The 20,859-nt window shown below is 32.8% G+C and overlaps 2 protein-coding genes across 2 annotated transcripts; one reads left to right on the forward strand and one right to left on the reverse strand.

The window, feature by feature from the left end:
- Window positions 1-974: 974 nt before the first annotated feature.
- Window positions 975-6,649, reverse strand: LOC106777674 (beta-galactosidase 3). Its single transcript, XM_014665363.2, has 19 exons — window positions 6,290-6,649; window positions 6,102-6,197; window positions 5,893-6,005; window positions 5,718-5,784; window positions 5,482-5,574; window positions 5,205-5,348; window positions 4,872-4,960; window positions 4,688-4,793; window positions 4,508-4,595; window positions 4,170-4,288; window positions 3,889-4,053; window positions 3,544-3,728; window positions 3,102-3,211; window positions 2,909-3,018; window positions 2,510-2,620; window positions 2,313-2,426; window positions 2,024-2,226; window positions 1,601-1,937; window positions 975-1,502 (listed from the first exon to the last, which is right to left on the reverse strand). Exons 1-19 carry the CDS (start codon window positions 6,467-6,469, stop codon window positions 1,374-1,376), a joined length of 2,559 nt encoding a protein of 852 aa, XP_014520849.1. The 5' UTR covers window positions 6,470-6,649; the 3' UTR covers window positions 975-1,373.
- Window positions 6,650-17,886: 11,237 nt separating this feature from the next.
- Window positions 17,887-19,623, forward strand: LOC106777145 (ribosomal RNA small subunit methyltransferase, mitochondrial). Its single transcript, XM_014664672.2, has 2 exons — window positions 17,887-18,299; window positions 18,410-19,623. Exons 1-2 carry the CDS (start codon window positions 17,937-17,939, stop codon window positions 19,088-19,090), a joined length of 1,044 nt encoding a protein of 347 aa, XP_014520158.1. The 5' UTR covers window positions 17,887-17,936; the 3' UTR covers window positions 19,091-19,623.
- Window positions 19,624-20,859: the final 1,236 nt, after the last annotated feature.

The raw sequence follows: 20,859 nt of genomic DNA on the forward strand, positions 1-20,859 counted from the left end.
TAATTTGAAATTCTAATATACATTAATATTGTATTATTAAAGAGTTTCCAAGTGAATATTCTTTTAGGAGTATCAAAGTATTATTTTTATTATAATATCATGTATTAAATAAGTGTATTACTAGTCTAATTGTTATCATTACTTAAATTAGAATTTTCCTCAAATGCGGTAGTATTATTATGCAATTGATCTCATTTTGTATTAAATTTTAAATTTTTTTATTTAAAATAAAGAATATTTAAAATTTATAAATTATTATTATTATTATTATTATTATTATTATTAATTTTATATATAATTAAGGTTTTTAAAAGATATGAAATATGTCGTTATGTTTGAATAAGCAATACCTTATCTAAAATATGATTTATTATTAAATATATTTTTATTGATTTCATAACAAAATGTTCTGGTCTAGTGATTAAACTAAATGTAAATTATTTTAAGTGTCACTAAATACTAGGCGCCATTTAAACCTAGACTAGCAACTTACATATTTTTACATTTATAGTCTAAGTAAACATTCTTTTATTTTATCCAACTACAGTACAAAAGATTATTAAGTTCATTAAAAAATCCTAATATAATTCAATAAATCAATTTAATATAAAAAAAATAAAGCTGAACTCAATTTTCTGAGATTCTTACATGTTTTATTTTCCATCTCTTTTTTGAAGTTGTTTGATCATACTTCTTATGTTCCTCATTGAGTAAACGCTAAATTTGCATTATTTAGAATCAATCAAACGTTTTTTTTTTTTTATGATAATAAAGAATAATAAAATTATCATTATTGTTGTTGTTATTATAGTTATAAAATTAAATGTAAATAAATTTTATAATTTTCTTGTAATTAATTTTTATTTATTTTATAAATAACTCTTTACCTAAAAATATAATTAAATTTAAAAAACGTTAGAAAAAAGAGTTAAAATTTATAAAGACAGTTAAAGGCATTGGTAGATGGTGCAACATAAAAGCAAAAAGAAAGAAGAATAGAAGGTAAAGTGCAGACAATGATTACAGTAGGATCCGCTCCTAACTTAAACCTGATTTGGAGTTTAATTTACCCCATAAACTAAAACCAAACAAAAATAACATCACAGCAACCAAAGTTCCTACCTTTTCCGTGCCTATAGTTAAAACTTTGAAGGCAGGGAACTACCACTCCAAATTTTGAACTCTCTCCTATCCAATAATCACTAATTTACACAATCCCGTTGTCACATCACTCAATAAAAATCATAAACCTCGTGCCTTCGGCACCAACATATCAGAATGTAGTAACTAAGTCTCCCTAAAACAACTATGGCACTTACATTACCTATACTATTATTCTTCTTCACTTTTCCTTGTTAAGTCACTGCATACATTCATCCCCTCCACTTGCTTGGAGCGCAAACAGCTTCAACTGATAACCTCTTCAACACATTTGGACAAGGGTCATGCCCAAAATTACTGTTTGATACAGTGACCGTGCATCTGGGCTTCCCTATACATTTCTGAGATAAATAACAAAGAGCATTAGTTATGATATTGTCTTTAGAAAAACTTATTGCAAAGTTGATGACTTCGATTAAGAAATGGAGTTCAAGAGTACCTTCTCCAAGATGGAATAAGAAGAGGGAGAATGACAGACTCCCTGCTCATAATTTCCACAGGTCCCCAAAGGAGTTCCAAAGCTGGCAAATTTAATGGAAGAGATGGCTTGGCCAGGACTGCAATGCAAGTGAACTTTGGGGGGATGGAACTCTTCTGATTTCCCATAGCTCTCAATGTGCCAATTCCTAACATTTGGATGGTACTCAGACACATCAGCGCAAACACTGCTCACTGATCTCTTTGCAATTGAAATCTTTGAAGGATCTCCCCCAAGTTCCTCAAAAACAACTAGCAGATTATGATTTGGCTTCAACCAAGATCGAGGTACATGGTACCTGAAATATTTAGTGCCAAATATAAGGAACTCTGAGCCTGACTTTGCCACGCATTACCTACATCGTCAACAAAAAATAATACTTACCACCGCTGGGTTGGTTGGCCACAACCAACCTGGCACTTTGGAGGTCTGAAGGTGCCTGCATAGCTGCAACCGTTGCAATTACCAGCAGCTGGAGCTGTCCAGTATCTTCCAATGCTCAGTCCATTAATCCATATTTGACCTTTACCCATACTCTCCATGTCCAATGCCAACGGCTCATCTCCATTTGGAGCATCAAAATAAGTCTGCAAATATACCAATAAATTTTATCATTATCTATGGCCAGTAATTGGTTCCCATTAGCCTTAAGCACATTTCTGTTTATTTTTACCTTGTGCCAGGTCAGTGGTTGATTTCTGTCTGAAATTAATGCTGACTGCATCCACTCTACAGAAGTGATACCATTTGGAGATGCAAGATTCATGGCCTCTCCTTTCAGCCCAACCTGTTTAAAAAGTTCTCATGTCTTGATAAAAAAATTCCTTTGTAACCAAGACTACTCAAGAAGCTAAAGTAAGACTAAACAACCTGATAAGTCCACTTTTGCCAAGATAAATCCAACTTTCCTTGGTCAAGTCCCCGGAGTACAACAGGACCAAGTATTCCTGTGCTCCAAGTCTCAAAATGTCCTCCTACATTCTGTGACAACACATCCGAAAATAATGATAGTAATTATTAATAGACGAGAATAAAGCCTTTATAAGCACAGTTGAGACAACAAAAAGGAGAATTAGTGAACCTGATGATAACTCGCTCAATTAAAAAAAGGTTAAAAGATCTTTCATAAGAAAACTCAAGAAGAAACCATATAAAAAGAACCTTAAATATTTTTTTCCAAAAAATTGGCTTTTGACAATGGATTGCATCGATGGATACTTGGATGCAGTAGGATTTTTCTTCGGAAAGTAAAGGTGGAAAAAAACTTACAGGAAGTCCAACGGCAACACTGAGCAGAGCTATTCTGTTTGTTCCAGCTCGGAGGTTTACTGCGCCAGTATATCTGAATCTCCTATCCTCTCGTGTTCCAAAGGCAGAACCTGTTTTCAATCATATTTATCTTGTTTCCTTCGACTAATAACATGGGAGGGAGATCTAGTAAAGAAGAAAGCAAACTACACACCTGAAAGTTGACCATTGATAAAAACATGCACGGCATGCCCCGTGGACTGAACAATGAGAGAGGGTAGTTTGCCTTCTCGGAGAAAAGATTCCGATGAATCTATATCAACACTAGAAAAATAGACATGAAATAATTAGTGAGGAGAAAATGGTTTCCAAACGTCTAGTAGCAGGATCCTATGAGAGATTCCAGTAAATGTCAAAGTCATCTCATGATGTCAATTCTATATTAAGCATCTATAAAATTAACCATTTATAAAATTAACCATTTATTTTCATGGTTAATGCAAGTAATCTGCCATTTGAAAAATGAAATAGAGAACTATTAAGCATGAGGACTACATACTGATCAAAGTGTCAATGTGTGATGGGTGGAAGTAAAACAGCACGAGATTGGCTTACTTAAGAAGCAAGCCTAATCAAATTTAGAAAATCAAGCTTACCTAGTTATATACCAAAGATAATCACTTGTATCCCGTGTCACATTTATCTGTTCCAGGAGACCAGAAGTAGTGATTGCAATTGCAGAGCTGTCATCAAGAGAAGAAACGTCCTCCTCAAATCTCTCCCATGAGAACATATGAGTATTTGTTGGCAGCATTTGCATCTGAGATGTTTGCACTCCAACCTAACGGAAGAGAAGATGAATTTAGTGGCTTTAGACAATTTTAAATTGTTGAATACCATTGATGACGATATTGAAGGTGAATAAATTGTGTGCTAGGAAGCATGGTGATCTCAGAGTACCAAAGGAATACGATTTCAAATCTCAGTCTTTTGTTACATACTTTTGCTGTATTGAAAACAGCATTTCTGCAATCAGGAAGGATGCTGATGGACCACGGAGGTAAGTTATAGTGCATATTGTTGAACATAACTCTAACAGAAGATTTTGTATCATAGTTTGAGAGGAATGCAGCACAATCTCCAGATTTTGCAGAGTATACATAAGCCTGGAAAACAGAAAATACTAACTAGGATCAGTAAAGAAAGTTGCGAGCACAGTGGAGAGAGAGAGAGAGAGAGAAGAGAGAGAGAGAGAGGGAGGGAGGGAGGGAGTGTGTTAAACCTGTTGAAAGTTCCCCAATGAAGTAACAGCTGGATCAGTTGAAACTAAAGCCCGCTCACACATCTTGATAGCCTTATGAAGCTCTTTCAGATGACCATACTTGGGTTGCCTAATCAAACCTATCATTTTTGTTTAACAAATGTAGTCAGTTAAATAATCAGCAATATAGTCTGGGTTTAATGTTGGGACAACTAACGAAAGCATTTAGAGTGCGAAACTTCAGACCAATGAACAAGTTTTCGGACGGAAAATTGTTGATATAGATGTAATTGAATCAACTAAATAAAAAGACAGCAAAAGCGCGCAGTTACATAAATTACAAAATTTTCAGCTCTCACCATATTCATCCAGTGGAGCATCATAATCATAACTTGTAGTGATGAAAGGGCCTCCAGCTGTACGGCCAAAATTGGTTCCCCCATGATACTACATGTGCAAAGGAAAGTTACTAGAGTAAATGCTGTTGTCATCATTTTCATTGTCAATTTCTCAATTGAGTCAGTGGATAAGAAACCAACCATGTAGTAGTTAACAAAAGATCCTCCTTTCTGTATGAATCGGGCAACTGCAAATGCCAGATCCTGAACAGGCCTTTCATGAATCGAACCTCCAAATTCAGAAAACCTACATATTTGAGAGAGAAAATTATACAAGCTCATTTCTTTAATTCCAAACTTAGAGGGTAACAATAAAAATTATTACCAGCCGCTCCAAGCCTCTGTCCACATTGAAGGCTTATAGGGTTTATTAGGAGTAAAATAATCACAGTAAAAGCCATTGCATGTGTTTATCTGCCATTCAAAGAAAACAAACAGATTTACGAACCACATTCACGAACATGCAAGGTTCTTGAAAAAGAAAGGTTGGGGCTACAATTCGTTATGCTCCATTTTTATATAATAATAGTGATAACCACAACAACAAGAATAATAATAATAAATCAAAATACAAATATATGTTAATGGTGCATATGAGCACAGCATGTAATACTACGGTACATAACTTTCTAGAGGAAGGAAGAATGAGAATGCTCACCACGGGATCTGGTGCATCATCTTCCTTGCACATAATCCAGGGGACCCCCGTTCCCGTTTCAATGGCCATTTTTGCAGCCCAGTTTACGTAACGTTGGCCAGGAGGTCCAAGTAATTTACTCTGTGCCCCATACTCGTTCTCAATCTGAAACAGCATATTGTGCATATATCACTGTTACTATGGCCACTTAGTCAGATCTAAACTGAAAAGTCTACAGCCACCAGTGGTTGAAGATAAATACACAAAAAGCAACTAAGAAATGGAGGATACACAACACCTGAGAAAGTATGATAGGGCCACCCTGAGATTCATAGAGTTTCTCACTCTTCATCATTCCCACAATCTTCTCAGTGAACCCTTGCATTGCCCTCTGCAACACCGTTCACGGGTCATCAACAAAACCATTTCAGTAGAAATAAATTCCAAACTTTCCTTTAGTCAGTTCAGGTAATGAAAATTGGTTTTGGTGTGTGTGTGTGTGTGCGCGCAGGCGCAAGCGCTAGAGAGAGAGACCTTGAAAGGTTCATTGTCTGTTCTAAAACTGATCCCCGGAACATACTTGAGCCAAACAGGAAACCCTCTGCACAATACAAGAGATATCATTGAAGAATCGAACAAGACCCCACAAGACCGAAACTTCGAGTTAGAAAGAAACAACAGACAAGGGTGTGAGATTTTTTTAAGGTACCCGAAATTCCATTCTGCACAAACATAAGGTCCAATGCGAAGATGAGCATACAGCCCCGCTTTCTGTATTGTCTTCACGAACCTCACGAGATCGTTCCTTCCTTCAAAGTCGAACTGCAACGAATTGCGTGAAGAGAGAACAGAGATGATAAACCTCAATTTGAACAAGAAAAAAACAATTAAGGAACCGAAAGAGTGTCAGTGAAATACATTGCCAGGAGAAGGCTCGTGAACATTCCAAAAGACATAGGTTTCAATGACGTCCAGACCTCCTTCTTTGGCCTTGTAAATCAGATCTTCCCACATCTACACAGGAAAAAAAAAACAGTAAACAAGGTAAAGTTTCTATGGGCAAACAAGAAAACAAAATAGCAGGAAATGGAAGAAGAAAAATTTACATCTGGGGTACTTCTTGGGTAATGTATAGAGCCAGAAAAAAGGAGTCTCCTTTTGCCATTGATGAGAATGGCCTTTCTGTCGTAGGTAACACTACAGTGAACCCACTCCAGCTGAACAGCCAACCAGAACGCCAAACAAAACAATGCAAAGTGTATTTTGGAAACTGAGGTGGTTTCCATGCTTTCCCCACCACTGAGAAAGAAGAGAATGGGGAATGCCAAGAGAGAGAAGAAAGAAAAAGGTAGAGTGGGGGTGTTGGTTTGAGTGCTATGGTTTTGGTATCCAAGGAGATAGACAAAGAGAAGAGAGCGGTGAAGTTAATAAACTCACTCCGCCCACTGTTGAGTGCTTAGTAGACCAATTTATAAAAGACGTAACAAAAAACATGCCTTTTTTTCGCACACTCATTCGTAGCCACAGGTGTCGACAACACCGCTGTGAGCGTGGCTCTGTGCGACCAACCAATGCTCCAACGTAACAATAATTATGTAATAATAATGTACCCATCGCTATGTCTATTCTCTGTGCCAAACAACCATAACACAAAGAATGTGATCTAAATAAATATCACCACGGCAACAACTCTATAATTAAATGCACAAAATATTAAACATTTAGATTTTATTTTAAATTTAAATTTTAAAATTTAAAATTAAACCACTCAAGTAAATAAATCTTCTTAGTTGACTGATTAGTAGTGTTATTTTAACGAGTAAACGCTAAACGCATAAAAAGCGGTGCTCCTTCCTTTGTATGAACAACGTGCTGCAATACGTGAAACAGTTATTTCTCATACTATGTTGTCTGTTGTATAGATCTTAACATAGAATTAGTAATATAATTAGTAACAGTTTAAGCAATGTATGGGTTGGTTTGATGGGTGAGTGGATGAATGCAATATTTATGGCCCAGATTTCATGTGAACACGAAACCCTTTTTCCTTTGCTTTCTTTCTTTGTGGTTTTAATTGGTCATTTCATGTGAACCATCTCTGAGCCAACCCATTATCCATTGTCTTCTTCAGAACAGCCATTTTACCACTGTCACAACTTCACAGTGTTCGACATTTTCTTTAAAAGCATAATCAAAGCAATAATGAATTAAATAATTACTATAACCATAACACACACAAAACCCTCGCCTTGGATACCGCTTTTTTTTTTTCAATCTCTTTACACTTTCAAGTAATACCAAATTCCTACCAACTTTATTTTTCTTTTGTCTCAATCTTTCCGCTAATGACCCAACCATAAGGAAAAATTAAGTGAACCACACCACAACCTAACATTATTTAATATTTTGTAGTAATTTCACTCCAAATGTTAGTTTATTATCTTATAAAAGTCAATTATTTTTCATAAATAGTTTATTAATTTTAATAATCAACTTTAACAGATTAACTATTCTTTTTAATATATTATTTAGCTACGATAAATTTGATATGATGTAAGAAATAAATGTTGAGACTTATTTTAATTTAAATCCACTTTCAATATGTATCTCTATTTTTATTTATTATTATCTTATTCACTTGTTTAATAATTAAGTCTTTATATTTATATTAATTAAGTTTCTATTTTTGTTAAATGGAATTAATGTAAATCATTAATGCCTCTGGTGAGAGGAAATGAGAGAGTGGGTGGTGGTGGGTGTTGTCGGAAAAGGAGTTAGAATTGCAAAAGAGAGTTTAAACAATATATAATCACCTTTTAAGGTACTTTGATTTTTTTAAATAGACTACATTAATTTAATTTAATAAAATAGATAGTCAATTGAGTAAAAAAATACAAAGATAAAAATAAATCATAAACTTAAATATAAAAAAATTAAATTATAAATTAAGTTTAATAACTAATTTTGTATAAAGATGAACTTCTATTATGTAATTTGTCAAACACTAGCTACAATACTATCTACTGTCATGTACAAAAATAGTCAAAGATTTTTAAATTTCTAGTGATAATCCGTTCACTAGTTAATGTAAAAGTGTTCAAGTATATATATTAAACAATTTCGTCCATTAAGTTCACCAAAACCAACCGTAACAAAAAGCAAATGGCATGTATTAAGGAAATAAATTAGCCCGTTTTTATACGTGAAATGTGGCTAAAAGGGAAAATTAAACTATATAAAATTCCTTTCTGGATAATTTTTAACAAAGTGGTAGTTCTAAGTGAATAAAGAAATGTAAAGTCAAAATTTGACTAAAAAGTTCGGAGTTTTTGTTGTGATTATGGTGCACCCACTGCACATATTTTAGCCATATACTGGTGGTGGGTTATAAAGTGATTCAGAACATCATATGCGTCTCTGGTAATAAAATATGAGAAAGCATACAAGTTGGTTGAACAGAAAATCAACTTTATTCCATTAAACAAGTTTTAACACCCACACACACACATATATATATATATATATATATATATATTCTCAGTATACTTTATTTTTTTTTTCCAATCTGTAGCTGATAAAAACTAAAGTAAATAATTAACCATGAAAAAAAAAAATTAAATATGTTTTTAGTCTCTATATTTTTGGGTGATTTTGGTTATAGTCCCTCTTTCAAAATAAAGTACAATTTAGTCTTTCAACTTTAGAAAACTCTGGTTTTAGTTAACATTGAATCAAAAATGTGTCAAACAGTGTAAACAATCCAAATATTATAATAAAAAATGCTTGAAACAGCAAATAAAATTAAAAAATTTTGGTAAAAATGACTAAAACTAGAGTTTTTTAAAATTGAAGGACTAAATTGTACCCAAAATCACTCCAAAATATAGGAACTAAAAACATATTTACTCCAAAAAAAATTATGAAAAAGTTTGATCTTGTTATTCCAATCAATGCCAAATAGGGATGGTGTTGAGTTATTCACTCACTGGGGACCTTGTTATTTATTTATGTATAAGCTTGGCTTCGGTGAATATCTTGGTCGCAGATAAAGAATTAAAGTTCGTTATTCGTTGACAGAATATTCATCTTTTTGTTTGCAAAAACAGTATAAAGATAGAGAAAGTAAAAGTGTACTTTGTGCACTTGCTTTGTGTGTAGATAATTCCTTAAAATACTTAGTTTTAATGGATAGTATTGAAAATGTAAGTGAGTCTAAGTTTATATTGAATAGAAATAAACAAATAAAATACTATATAAATATAAAAAACCTATTAATTCATTATTTTGAATAAAGAACGGTGTTAGTCAAGTCTCAATAGTATTTGTATTTTTATGGTGAATCTCTTTTTGATATACACTCCAATAAAAGTTAAAAATGAATAATTACAATTTATAAATGGTTAAGAAATAAATTTTAAATTTAATTTAATTTTATAAAATTATTTTGTAAAATAAGATTTATATTCATAATTTTTAACAATGATTAAGTTTGTAAAATTAAATTTATACTACTTTATAAATTGATTTTTTCTAACAGAGGACTTTCAACATAAATATTGTTGTTTCTAGGACTGGACATAAGTAATTAAACTATACCAAATTACAGTTAATTATATTTTTAATAAACTACAAAAAAAACTGAACTAATATTAACTGTATTGTATAAGAGTTCAGTTTTAAAAAACTGATCTCATACCAGTTAACTAATAATTAAACTTTTTCCAGATTATAAGTTTAAGACAATTGCTCCTTGAGGTTGTTGCTCATCTGCGAGATCGGAGCGAGAGCATGCCCCATCCAAACGAGATCTGTCCAAATTCAACCAAAAAAATAATTGAAGAGACAAGTTAAGCTGGTTACGAATTGAAGCAGAGAATGAAGTGGAAAAATAATACCTTTGAGACGTTCCCTCCAGAAAGTGTTTTAACTTTGGTAAGCATAAGAGCCTTGGTGATATTTTCACCAAGCCCTAGTTGATCGCGTTTGGACTTTCCCCACACCCACACTGAACTGTCATCCCCAACGGTGGAAGCAACACCAGAAGCAAAAGCAACACACACCTTCACACTCTCTAACCCCTTCACTCTTTGTAGTTCATGCCATTATTCTCTATCTTAAAAAACTGTTTCTAAGTTGGGTCTCGTTGTTTCGACGCATTTTTGTTGCAAGAGTGAGAGATCAATGAAGGGGAATTTGAAAGTTAATAGTTAACTGGTTAATTCCACTGAAAAGGTGTAAAGTTGAGTTTCTTTTAACTGAACTATAAAATAGTTTAATTAGTTTGTAATTAAAATAAGTTCAATTTTTTTAAATACATAATATGGTTAACTGTAGTTTTAGTACAGTTTAAACTGTCTTAGCCCTTGTTTCATTCATTATATATGTCCCCGAAGCTGAAGCACCCACGTGCCCATGTTTGTTCTCAACCCTCCCATGATTCCGTTTCACACTGTCGTTTACAATCTCCTAAATTCTTGTTAAATTACATTTGATGTTTCTATAGTTTTTATATCTTTCGTGTTCATAGACAACGTTTAACGCCGAAAAGACCGGATTGAGATTGGAACTTTCGACACTGATTTGGTTTGGTTCACCCACTACATAGCCTATATCCTGGACTTTGAAATATTTTCACACCATAATCCCATAACAATATACCGTAATTAATTGAGTAAATGAGTCACACTGGTATATAAATAGTTGTCATTTATGTAATTGTGAATGACTACGAATAAAAAAACATGTTCTTTTGTTGATGCTATAAAATAAAGCATGTTTTTATGTTATTCGTCCATAAATCTCGCTCCACCTACTTTGCTCCTGTGAAATATTCAATGGTCATATTAAGATGCTCTTTAAAAGCATAAAGTAACAACATTTTAAATTGTCTCCGATCCGTATACACTTCATCTCTTGCTTATCTTGAGTGAGTATTTTTAGATTTCTTATTCATGTTTTAATACTTTCATAGAGAAAGATTATCTTTCGACATAATTATGTAAGCCATATCTTTTAATGATAACACCAATTTAAAGTTTCAATAAGACAATAATTCGGGATCCTCATGGAATCGTGGTAGTGTTTGCTTCAACTTTTTCATTTATTGTAGAAAAAAATTAATAAAGTTGTTTCTAGTGTAAGCAAGGGAAACGCAGTTTAAAAAGTAACTAAATTAGCTTACAAATCATGTCTCAAACTACATTATTCATATTGCAAGAAAGATATTATCTAAAAAATGAAGGGAGTATAAAATTAAACTAAATTTATGGTATATTTTTGTATTTCCTTTTAAAAATATTTTAATTTTTAACCTTAAAGTAGCTCCTCATTAACGTCTATGGATGATGTAATTTACATTTAAAGGTGAATATCTTTCATTATCTCGTAAAAGAACAGTTTATCTTTGTGAATGTTATGAATATGTTAATAGATTCAACCTTTACCGCATCCTAAATTTTAGAAATTTTATTTCATTATTTAATTTGTGTCGTGGCCAGAGTTTCGAATACGAAATATGGTTCTATATATTTTATTATATTTGGTAAAATTCTGTTATTTTATCTGACATTGACATTTTTATTTACTAACTTATTATTAGTAAACGGAATGAAAAATTACACGGAATAAAACAAAAATAATAGATAAGGTAAGTGAACACTATTTCAGTCATATAAAGTGAGACATTCCCTCCTTCTTATGCTCTTATGCTTGCCAATTACGATTAAAAACGTGAAAAGCTTCCACACATTCATTCAATTAAACTTCAACATTGATTTACTATTTAATTCATTAATTTATTATTAGTATTAGTAATTAGTGAGTATCTATGGTTACTTGGCTTTTAGCATATTGAGGAAAGAGGGGAAAGTAACAGGAAGAAGACAATCCAGCAAAACCTGGTTAGTTAGAAGTTAGATATAAACCTGATTCAGTTTTGCTGTTAATGGAGTATTAAAACAGCTAGCCCATATATAGAAACGATAAAAGAAAAGTTTATCAATTAAGGAAAAAGAAAATCGTAATTAAAAAAGATCTGATGAAATCATTTTGGCACTAGACTGAGCAGTGAAATAGAGACCATCAAAATTCAAAATCAGCTTGTTATTGTCTGTCATAGAAAAGGATTACAAAACTACGAGACAACCTAAACAAAGCAAGACCCAATCATTTTGGATTAAGATGCCAAAAATGAAGTAACCATTACTGAGAGATCGAAACAATGATTGGTTCGTTCCATGCTTAGTTTAGTTTCTTCATTTTGATAGCAGAACAAGCCATCGGCCAGAGTTGTTTCCAATCATTCGTAAGAGAAACAGAAAGCTTGGTATGATACCAATGACTCATGATCAGGTCAAACACAGAGCCATCTGTGTCCCACAATACGCGTATGCAATGATGCATGGTAAACATTCAGAAATCATATTCCCAAGCTTTCCATGCATTGCCCTTTGACCATACAAAGGACTGGGAAATCATAATTACTATCCAATCAGGTCCCACATTTCAGTTTGACCTCCCAGAAATCATTATACATTACATATCGGCAATGGATCGGTTCGGAACCCAATGACAAAAAGACCATCGGGGTATAAATATCTGCCGGTAAAATATGTGAGAGGTAATTACTATTCACGGTAAGGGATTGGAGGTATTTTAATATATGCTTATAAACAGGATTAGTATGGGATAATATATTATTTAATCTACGATACTTATTTAATTAAAATTAAATTTTAATTTATATTTAATTTAATTTATATTATATTATATATATTTTTTGTAATTTTATTTTAAAAATGTATAAAATATTTTTTTTTTTGCAAGTATCTGCGGGTATATGTAGGTTTTAAAATACCTGCGGGTATTTTCTAAACAGAAATACCTAATGGGTAGCGGGTTGGGTAGTGCGTATAATTTTATCTGGCAGATTGAATTGTGGGTAGATATTATCCATGTCCGATCCGACCCATTGTCATTCCTAAATGGATTCCTTCCTCCTAAGACAGTTTTTTCTGTACCAAATAAAAATGAATTCTTATCCATGCACCTCGAAGTAGACGCATATAATATTCAATAAAAGATAAAAAAAAATAGATAAAGAATAATTATTGTTTATCCAACTATCATTTGATTTTTATATTTAGGTTTAAATCTTTGGATGGTCCTTATATTTGTGAGGAATCTCAAATGGATCCTCTTGTTGAAAACGGTCTCAACTGGATCCTAAATTTTGTGAAATCCTCTTTTCGTTCAGTGGTCAGAAATGATGTCAAAATATATTGATGTGGTAATGTTGATCTAGATGATTTTATTATGTGGAAAATTTAAATTATGACTTGTAATGACAATTTTAAATTACGTCTCTAATTCTAATTAAGTAATGGAATTAAATCCCCTTAACCCTAATTATCCCAATTATCTTTCAAAAAAATTAATTCACCTAATACCCTAATCAGAAATACCTTTTTCTCCAAATTTGGCTTCCTCTTCTTCGCGGAAAAACCCCGTCATTAGAAGGTCCTTCGATGTTATGCAAGGGCGACATTGTCCTCCTTCCTCTTTTCCGTTTTGGTTTACTAGCATGGAATTATTCTTCTTCCTCGTCTTTGGTTCAGGTTCGCACATCCAACCCAGCCTAGGGTTTCTTTCATCGCGTGATAGGTGATTGGAAGAGTACCCTTCTTCTTTTGTCTTCTCCTTTTATCTTGAGGAAACCCAGAAGCTTCAAGCTTCTTTCCTCTCATTTTGCGTGCAGACAACCAACCTGGGGATCATTAATGGCACGACGGAGACGTGGCGGAGACGTGACTTGGGCACAAGGGCGTGGTGGCCATTCTTGTTCTTCTTCTTCTCTTCGTTCTTATTCGCAGTTAAGGAGGAAGCTTCCTTCCCTCCTTCTTTTCTGATTTTGATTGGGTTATTTTTTGTTAGATTGTTTCTCTACAGGAGTGGTGATAGGAACGCGCTGTCCTCGTTCTTGTAGTGATTTGGAGTTCACATTTTGTCTTGGGGGTTGATTTCTGGGTTTCTCATCCATGAGCCGTAAAGAATGGTTGCATCGTTTTGAGTTATGATTTAGGAATCCTCTTTTAGGGTTTTTTGTTCTTGTGATTCGATCTTGAAAGTTGGATATTTGAATTAAAGTCATCCAGATCAACATTACCATATCAACAGACTTTGACATCGTTTCTAACAATTTAGGACCCAATTGAGATTGTTTTCAACAGGAGGACCCACTTGATTCCTCAACAAATATGAGAACCATTTGAGGGTTTAAACCTTATCTTTATATATTTACTACCTTAAGTTCACTACATTCTTCTGTTTTTCCTTTGTGACCCCAAGTTCATTTCGTTCTTCTGCTTCTCCTTCATGATTCCTTTGGTTTTATTTGTATTCAATTCTCAGGCAGAGTTTTGACGGTTATCCCTCTAGGTGGTGGTTCATCTTTGACGTCAAGTATATGTGTTTCATTTAAGTTTCTTTCATTATTTTATGTGGCATTTCACTGTTAGGAAACAAACTGATCGGATGTTGAAATCCAATCTATAACGTTACTTGATTTTAAAATTTGGTTAAGAAGTTTATTGAATTTCAAAATCCCATGAAGAAAATCATCAAATATCAAAATTAATCAAAACTTGACTAAAAAAATCATTAAATTTTGAAATTCGATTAAGGAATTCAACCGATTTTGAAATCTGATTAAGGTAGTTGTCAAATTTTGAAATCCGATTTAGACTTCACAAGAGATTTCAAAATCTAGTTACTTACTTTACCTGATTTCAAAATATGGTTACTACCTTCATCGAATTTTGAAATTCGGTTACTTCTTTAATTTTCTTTTCTTATTTTTTAACTTTTTTTTTTGCTTTTAATTTGTTAGAAATTTTTTTTTCATAATTTGTTAAGGAATTATTATTAATATTATTACCAATGAAATAAAGTATTGAGTGGTGGAGATGTTATGTTATAAGTGGTTATATAAGATAAAATATTATCCTTTCAGTTTGATAGAATCACAAATAAATTTGAGTTTTGTGTTAGATTTCTCTTCTTTCATCAATGAAGTGTGGGAAGGAGATTATACAAATAATTTTACAAGTGATCAAATATTTGTCACATGTGATGACTTAATTGAATGAGTTTGAGGGATTGCTTTTCATCTTGAGTTTATTATCGTAACTATGAGATCTGATAAGCTACGAGTGAACTTTGAAGAAAGACAGTATAAGAAATATAGTCCTGATGTTCAGCCAAATACATACGACAAAGAAAATACGAGTGTCCTTTTAAGTTGAATGGCAAGCCAAATTCTAATGGAGAGATCGGTATTGAAGGTTATATGTGGATATCATAACCATGATTTGACACAGAGCTTAGTTGGTCACCTTTTTACTTTCAAGTTAAATTTTACTAAATAATCATTACTTATTGATATGACTAAGAGTCAAATGAAGTTTGCAAATATTATGCTGACTTTAAAAGAAAACAATGATTGTTATGTTAAAAATCAAGTAAATATATAACATAAGATATACTTACAAATGATCACTGAGAGAATCGAGAAATGAATTGCAACAGTTGATGATGATGGATCGTGATAAATATATCCATTGAAGTAGATGTGTCAATGAGTCTGAGGTGGTAAGTGACCTCTTTTAGACATATATGATGCAATGAAATTGTTAAATACATTTAATGTTATTTTCTCGATGGTTACGACATACAAAACTAGTGCTATCAATCCAACCCAGCTCATTTATTAGCGAATGAGAAAAATTTGAACCCAGCCCGACCCACCACGGGTTGGTGGGTTAAACGGGTTGACTCACTGGCTCACTTAATTACAATTTTTTTAAATAAAAAGAATTACAAACTTTTTGTAATTTAAATCTAAATAAATTTCGTTCCTAAAATGATGTTAAACTAGAGACAATTCAAAATAATAACAAAAAGTACAAAATAATCTTTCTTGGTATACAGTCATAGTGACAGTGAGTGAGGATAGTATTTTTTACGGTTTCATAAAATAATAAATTAATATAATAAAATTAGGTGGGTCAGTAAGTCAACTCGGCTCACCACGGGTTCAACCTAGATGAGTCGGGTTGAAATTTGACCCGCATAAAAAAAATACATTTTTTTCCAACCCAACCTTGCTCAAACCCGTAGTGGGCCAAGTTGACCTGCGGGTTGTAACCCATTTTGACAGCTCTATACAAAACCAACAAATATCGGTTGTCATTGTTTGAGATAGTTAAGGTGACATCTATAAGGTTAACCTTCTTAGCAGCCTTTGAATTCTTATCAAGTGAATAGGAAAATAATTTCACTTGAACTTTGGAAAGACTTAGAGGATTATTTCTGACATATGAAGGTGATCTACATGTCATTGTTACTGACAGGGCCTTGGTTTGATAAATATCATTGACACGGTATTTCCTGAATGTTATCATCTCCTAAGTTGTTTTCACGTTTTAAAAAATGTGAAAGTCAAATGCAAATTGTTAATGGATTTTGTTGAGACATATGATGTTGTGATAAAAGTATAGAAAAATGTCATGAATCATGAATAGGAGTCAATATTAACTATCTATGTTCATCGCCTTTAGTTTATAGTTCATAGTCTTTATTATTTGAATATACGAATCAAATTTGGATTATTTAGTATAAGACATACTTTCGAATTCGATAGTTAAATTTCAAAATTTTTATTTTTAGATTACTACATTTGAAGATTAAATTTTTGGTTTAATACCGCTTTTGGTCCCTAGTTTGGGAGGTTTTGTTCAATATGGTCCTACCTTTTTTTTAGTAACAATTGATCCCACTTTTTGAAAAAACTGTTTAATTGACTCTTTTTTTGTTACAACGTCAATTTGCTAACGGTGTTGGTTACGACGTCAATAAGTTCTTTCATGCATTCACCTATCCAAATGTTATTTTAACAGTCCTGACATAATGTTATGTTAAAAATCATGTCGTCATCGTATACAATAAAGACTATAATAAACAATTTAAACTTGAATATGGGACCACTATGAACAAAAATGACTCAATTGAACAATTTTTTCAAAAGGTGGGATTAATTGTTATGAAAAAAAAAGAAGGTAGGAGCATATTAATCAAACCCTCCCAAACTAGGGACCAAAAGTAGTATTAAGCCTAAATTTTTCTTTTAAAAGAATTGTATAATTAATAAAAAAAAAAAAGACTTCTAAAAGTTCGAAAGACTAAAAATAAAAAAGCTTCCGGACCTATTTAGTTTCTACATTTCACAATTTAAAAATTATTTTTTACTTTAAGATTTTACAATCTAAGAAAACAGAATATGATATTATATATATATATATATATATATATATATATATATATGAAAATGTAGGAAGAAATATATGGAGGTACATGAAGTCCTTTACCCCTAAATCAAAAAACAGAAGAAAATATAGTTGGTATCCAGGCTAATTTTTTTTTTACTTATGAAATAATTTTTTACACGAACAAAAATCCATATAAAAATTATTTTTTACTTCTGAAATCAGTTTTTGCACGAACAAAAATCCATATAAAAATCATTTTTTACTTTGTGAAAATTATTTCTACGCTATACAGTGCAGAAAGGGCAAAAAATAGAATTTTATTATATGAAGTGGAGGGGGGAATTTATGGAGTTGCAGGCAGAAACTGCCCGATTTGGGCTTTGATGGGCCAATGTAAGAAAGGAGCAGAGTAGGTTTGTATTCTACGTGGATGTTTGGGAATGAACGAAGCATGTTGAGGAGGGTGGTACCCGTAGCCGGGTTCATTTCTAGGAGGTTACGAGCAGTGCGGCAAGTGCATGGAGATGGAGATGGAGTTGGCGAAGAGCGTTTACATTTTCACAAGAGCAAAGGTCAACACATTCTCATCAACCCTAGAATTCTTGACACCATCGTTCGCAAATCCGCCATAAATCCAACCGACACTGTCCTCGAAATCGGACCCGGCACCGGCAACCTCACCCTCAAGCTTCTCGAAGCTGCGCACAAGGTAGTAGCATTCGAGATTGACCACCGCATGGTCCAGGTTCTCGAGAAGCGCGCTCTTAAACAAGGTCTCAACGATAAGCTCAGGGTAATTGTTGACTTACTCATACCTTACCTCACACCTCACCTGTTCGATGAAATGCCTGAGCCAAAAGTAGAAATTTAAGAAAGCGTCACACGTGGGTTTTGGTTTTGCAGGTTATACAAAAAGATGCAATGAAAGTCCTGTTCCCGCGGTTTGATCTTGTTGTGGCCAACATTCCTTATCAGATATCTTCCCCTCTCGTGATCAAACTGGTGTATGGGCCGAGGCCGTTTCGGAGTGCCACTCTTCTTCTTCAGAAAGAGTTCGCTCGAAGGTTGTTGGCTAATCCCGGTGACTCTGAGTTTAGCCGGCTGTCGGTGAATGTGAAGCTTCTGGCTGATGTAGAGCTTGTGATGAATGTAAGCAAGAGGGACTTTCTCCCTTCCCCCAAAGTTGACTCTTCAGTGGTCATAATCCGCCCTAAGCCTCAGGTTCCCAATGTGGATCTCCGTGAGTGGAGGGCTTTCACCTCGAATTGTTTTAATAACCGTTACAAGACACTGGGGTCAATTTTTAAGAATAAGAGGAAAGTCTTTGAGTTGCTCAAAATCTCTAATGAAAACGATAAAGCTTCTTCTCACAAGGGTGATGATGCTGAAGATGAAGGAGGCTTTACCTCGTTCAAGGAAAAGATTATTGGTGTGCTTAGAACGGGAGAGTTTGAAGATAAAAGGCCTGCAAAACTTTCTATCGAGGAGCTTCTGCATTTGCTCTCTTTGTTCAATCAAGCTGGCATTTATTTTGCAAACCATGGACATCTCAAGAGGGAAGATAGGTTTGATGCCGATGATTAGTGCACCCTGCCTTTATGTTTATCAACGGCTGTATCATTGTTTATTTTTTTACTAGAATTCAAGCCTTCTTCATTTGGTAATATTTTTTGAGACAAAAAAAAAAAAAAAACGAGGGAGCGAGAAAGAATACGGGAAGGGAGAACAGTTAACTCTAACCATTATTGATTGGTTTACTTAAAGCAGCATCTTAGCATTGCAGGACCGAAATCAGCTCTTTATTATATGCCTTAACGTGAAAAAGGACCAAAAGATGTACCCTCATGGGTGCATTGGCGAAGGCCAGAAGCGGCAAATCAAACTTATAATGCAGTACATGGAAGTGAGCAAGGCAGTGCTTGTTTCTAAATACGATTCAATTCAAAGAGCACAAGTTGAAACTAACTTCTGGCATCCTGGTGTTTAAGAATGCTGTTATATCTTTAGGATCATGATAGAAAATGCGAATTTTAGTTTCTGGTTTAAATATCTGATTCCAAATAAACTTTTTTTTAGTGCATCTTATAATCTATTATACTGTCTTCTTTCTTTGACAACATTGCATATATAACAAGAATATTTGATTTAATATGGTTAGGTTATTTCTGTTTATTTTATTTGTTGCTGATATGGAAAATTTGGAATAGTAATGTACAGTCGGGGAGCTCAGTCGAAATCTTAGCTTGTAAATCTAAAACGCACTTTTCGTTTGATCTAACAATCTTAAGAACGTGTGTACAGTAATGTACTAAAAACTGGATTACCACATTTATATATCTATTAATAAAACAAGCTTTGGGCTCTTCACACATCAATACCAATTAACAATTCTTTGCCAATGACTCCTTGAATGTTTGACTCTAGAATAATCACTTTTGAGACTACAAAACTCAGTAATATCAAGTGATACACTAGGAAATTTACTTTCCCTCTCTCATTATTCTTTCTTTTCTCCTTCTTTTTTCAAACTCAATATTCTCTTTCTTGCATCTCTTTTTCTCATTTTTAATGTTTGTCTAGAGCTCATCTGTAAATGCCAATGAAGTGAGTGTGGATTTAACCATCCAATTTTGATCATCGAAGTAAAATTTCATCACATTTGAAATTTCTTCCCATCTTCATTTGTGCCAAGAATGAGTAAACATGATACTCGCCTTTTTACTATTTCAAATAATAATTAAATAATTCTTTATAAAAAAAATTAAAATCACCACAAAAATATGGTATTGTCAAGTATTAAATATACACATTCTTTTTTCCAAATGTCAACTATCAAGAAATATAAAATAAAGGATATGAAATAATAATTGGATAAAAATCAAATAATTATTAAATAAATAAAAATAATAAAATGCTTTGCTTAGAAATAAATTAAAAGTTATGGACTAAAAGTTATCATAAATTTTTTAGCTTACATGATAAATTAAATATATTTTCATAATTAAATGAAGACTTGTATAAAATAACGATGAGATGTATGCCTATATACTTATTCCGTCTGCATACTTAATTTAAAAAAATCAAATATTATTCATACTAGTATTTAACCAATAAACATATTTTCTCTGTCAAAATTGAAATGGATTAAGATAATATGAACAAAATAGAATTCATTCTGCATGATCACTACTTAACAATATAAACTCAACCTATAGTCATCCCAATTTTTAGGTCTAGTCATATTAGATTTGACCTATTTTTAAATTATTTTAATTAAGCATGTAAGTTGATTTATTACTGGTTTATGATTTAAATTATTTTAATTAAGCATGTAAGTTGATTTATTACTGGTT

This window comes from Vigna radiata, chromosome 11 (genome assembly GCF_000741045.1).
Source record: "Vigna radiata var. radiata cultivar VC1973A chromosome 11, Vradiata_ver6, whole genome shotgun sequence".
Classification (NCBI taxonomy): Eukaryota; Viridiplantae; Streptophyta; class Magnoliopsida; order Fabales; family Fabaceae; genus Vigna; species Vigna radiata.

Excerpts from the sequence above, each read along its gene's own strand:
- LOC106777674 (XM_014665363.2), bottom strand. The coding sequence starts at position 6,469 with ATGGAAACCACCTCAGTTTCCAAAATACACTTTGCATTGTTTTGTTTG. Across the intron at positions 4,961-5,204 it reads ATGATGCACCAGATCCCGTG|ATAAACACATGCAATGGCTT; the intron begins GTGAGCATTCTC and ends TTTGAATGGCAG. Across the intron at positions 4,794-4,871 it reads ACAGAGGCTTGGAGCGGCTG|GTTTTCTGAATTTGGAGGTT; the intron begins GTAATAATTTTT and ends TCAAATATGTAG.
- LOC106777145 (XM_014664672.2), top strand. The coding sequence starts at position 17,937 with ATGTTTGGGAATGAACGAAGCATGTTGAGGAGGGTGGTACCCGTAGCC. Across the intron at positions 18,300-18,409 it reads GTCTCAACGATAAGCTCAGG|GTTATACAAAAAGATGCAAT; the intron begins GTAATTGTTGAC and ends TTGGTTTTGCAG.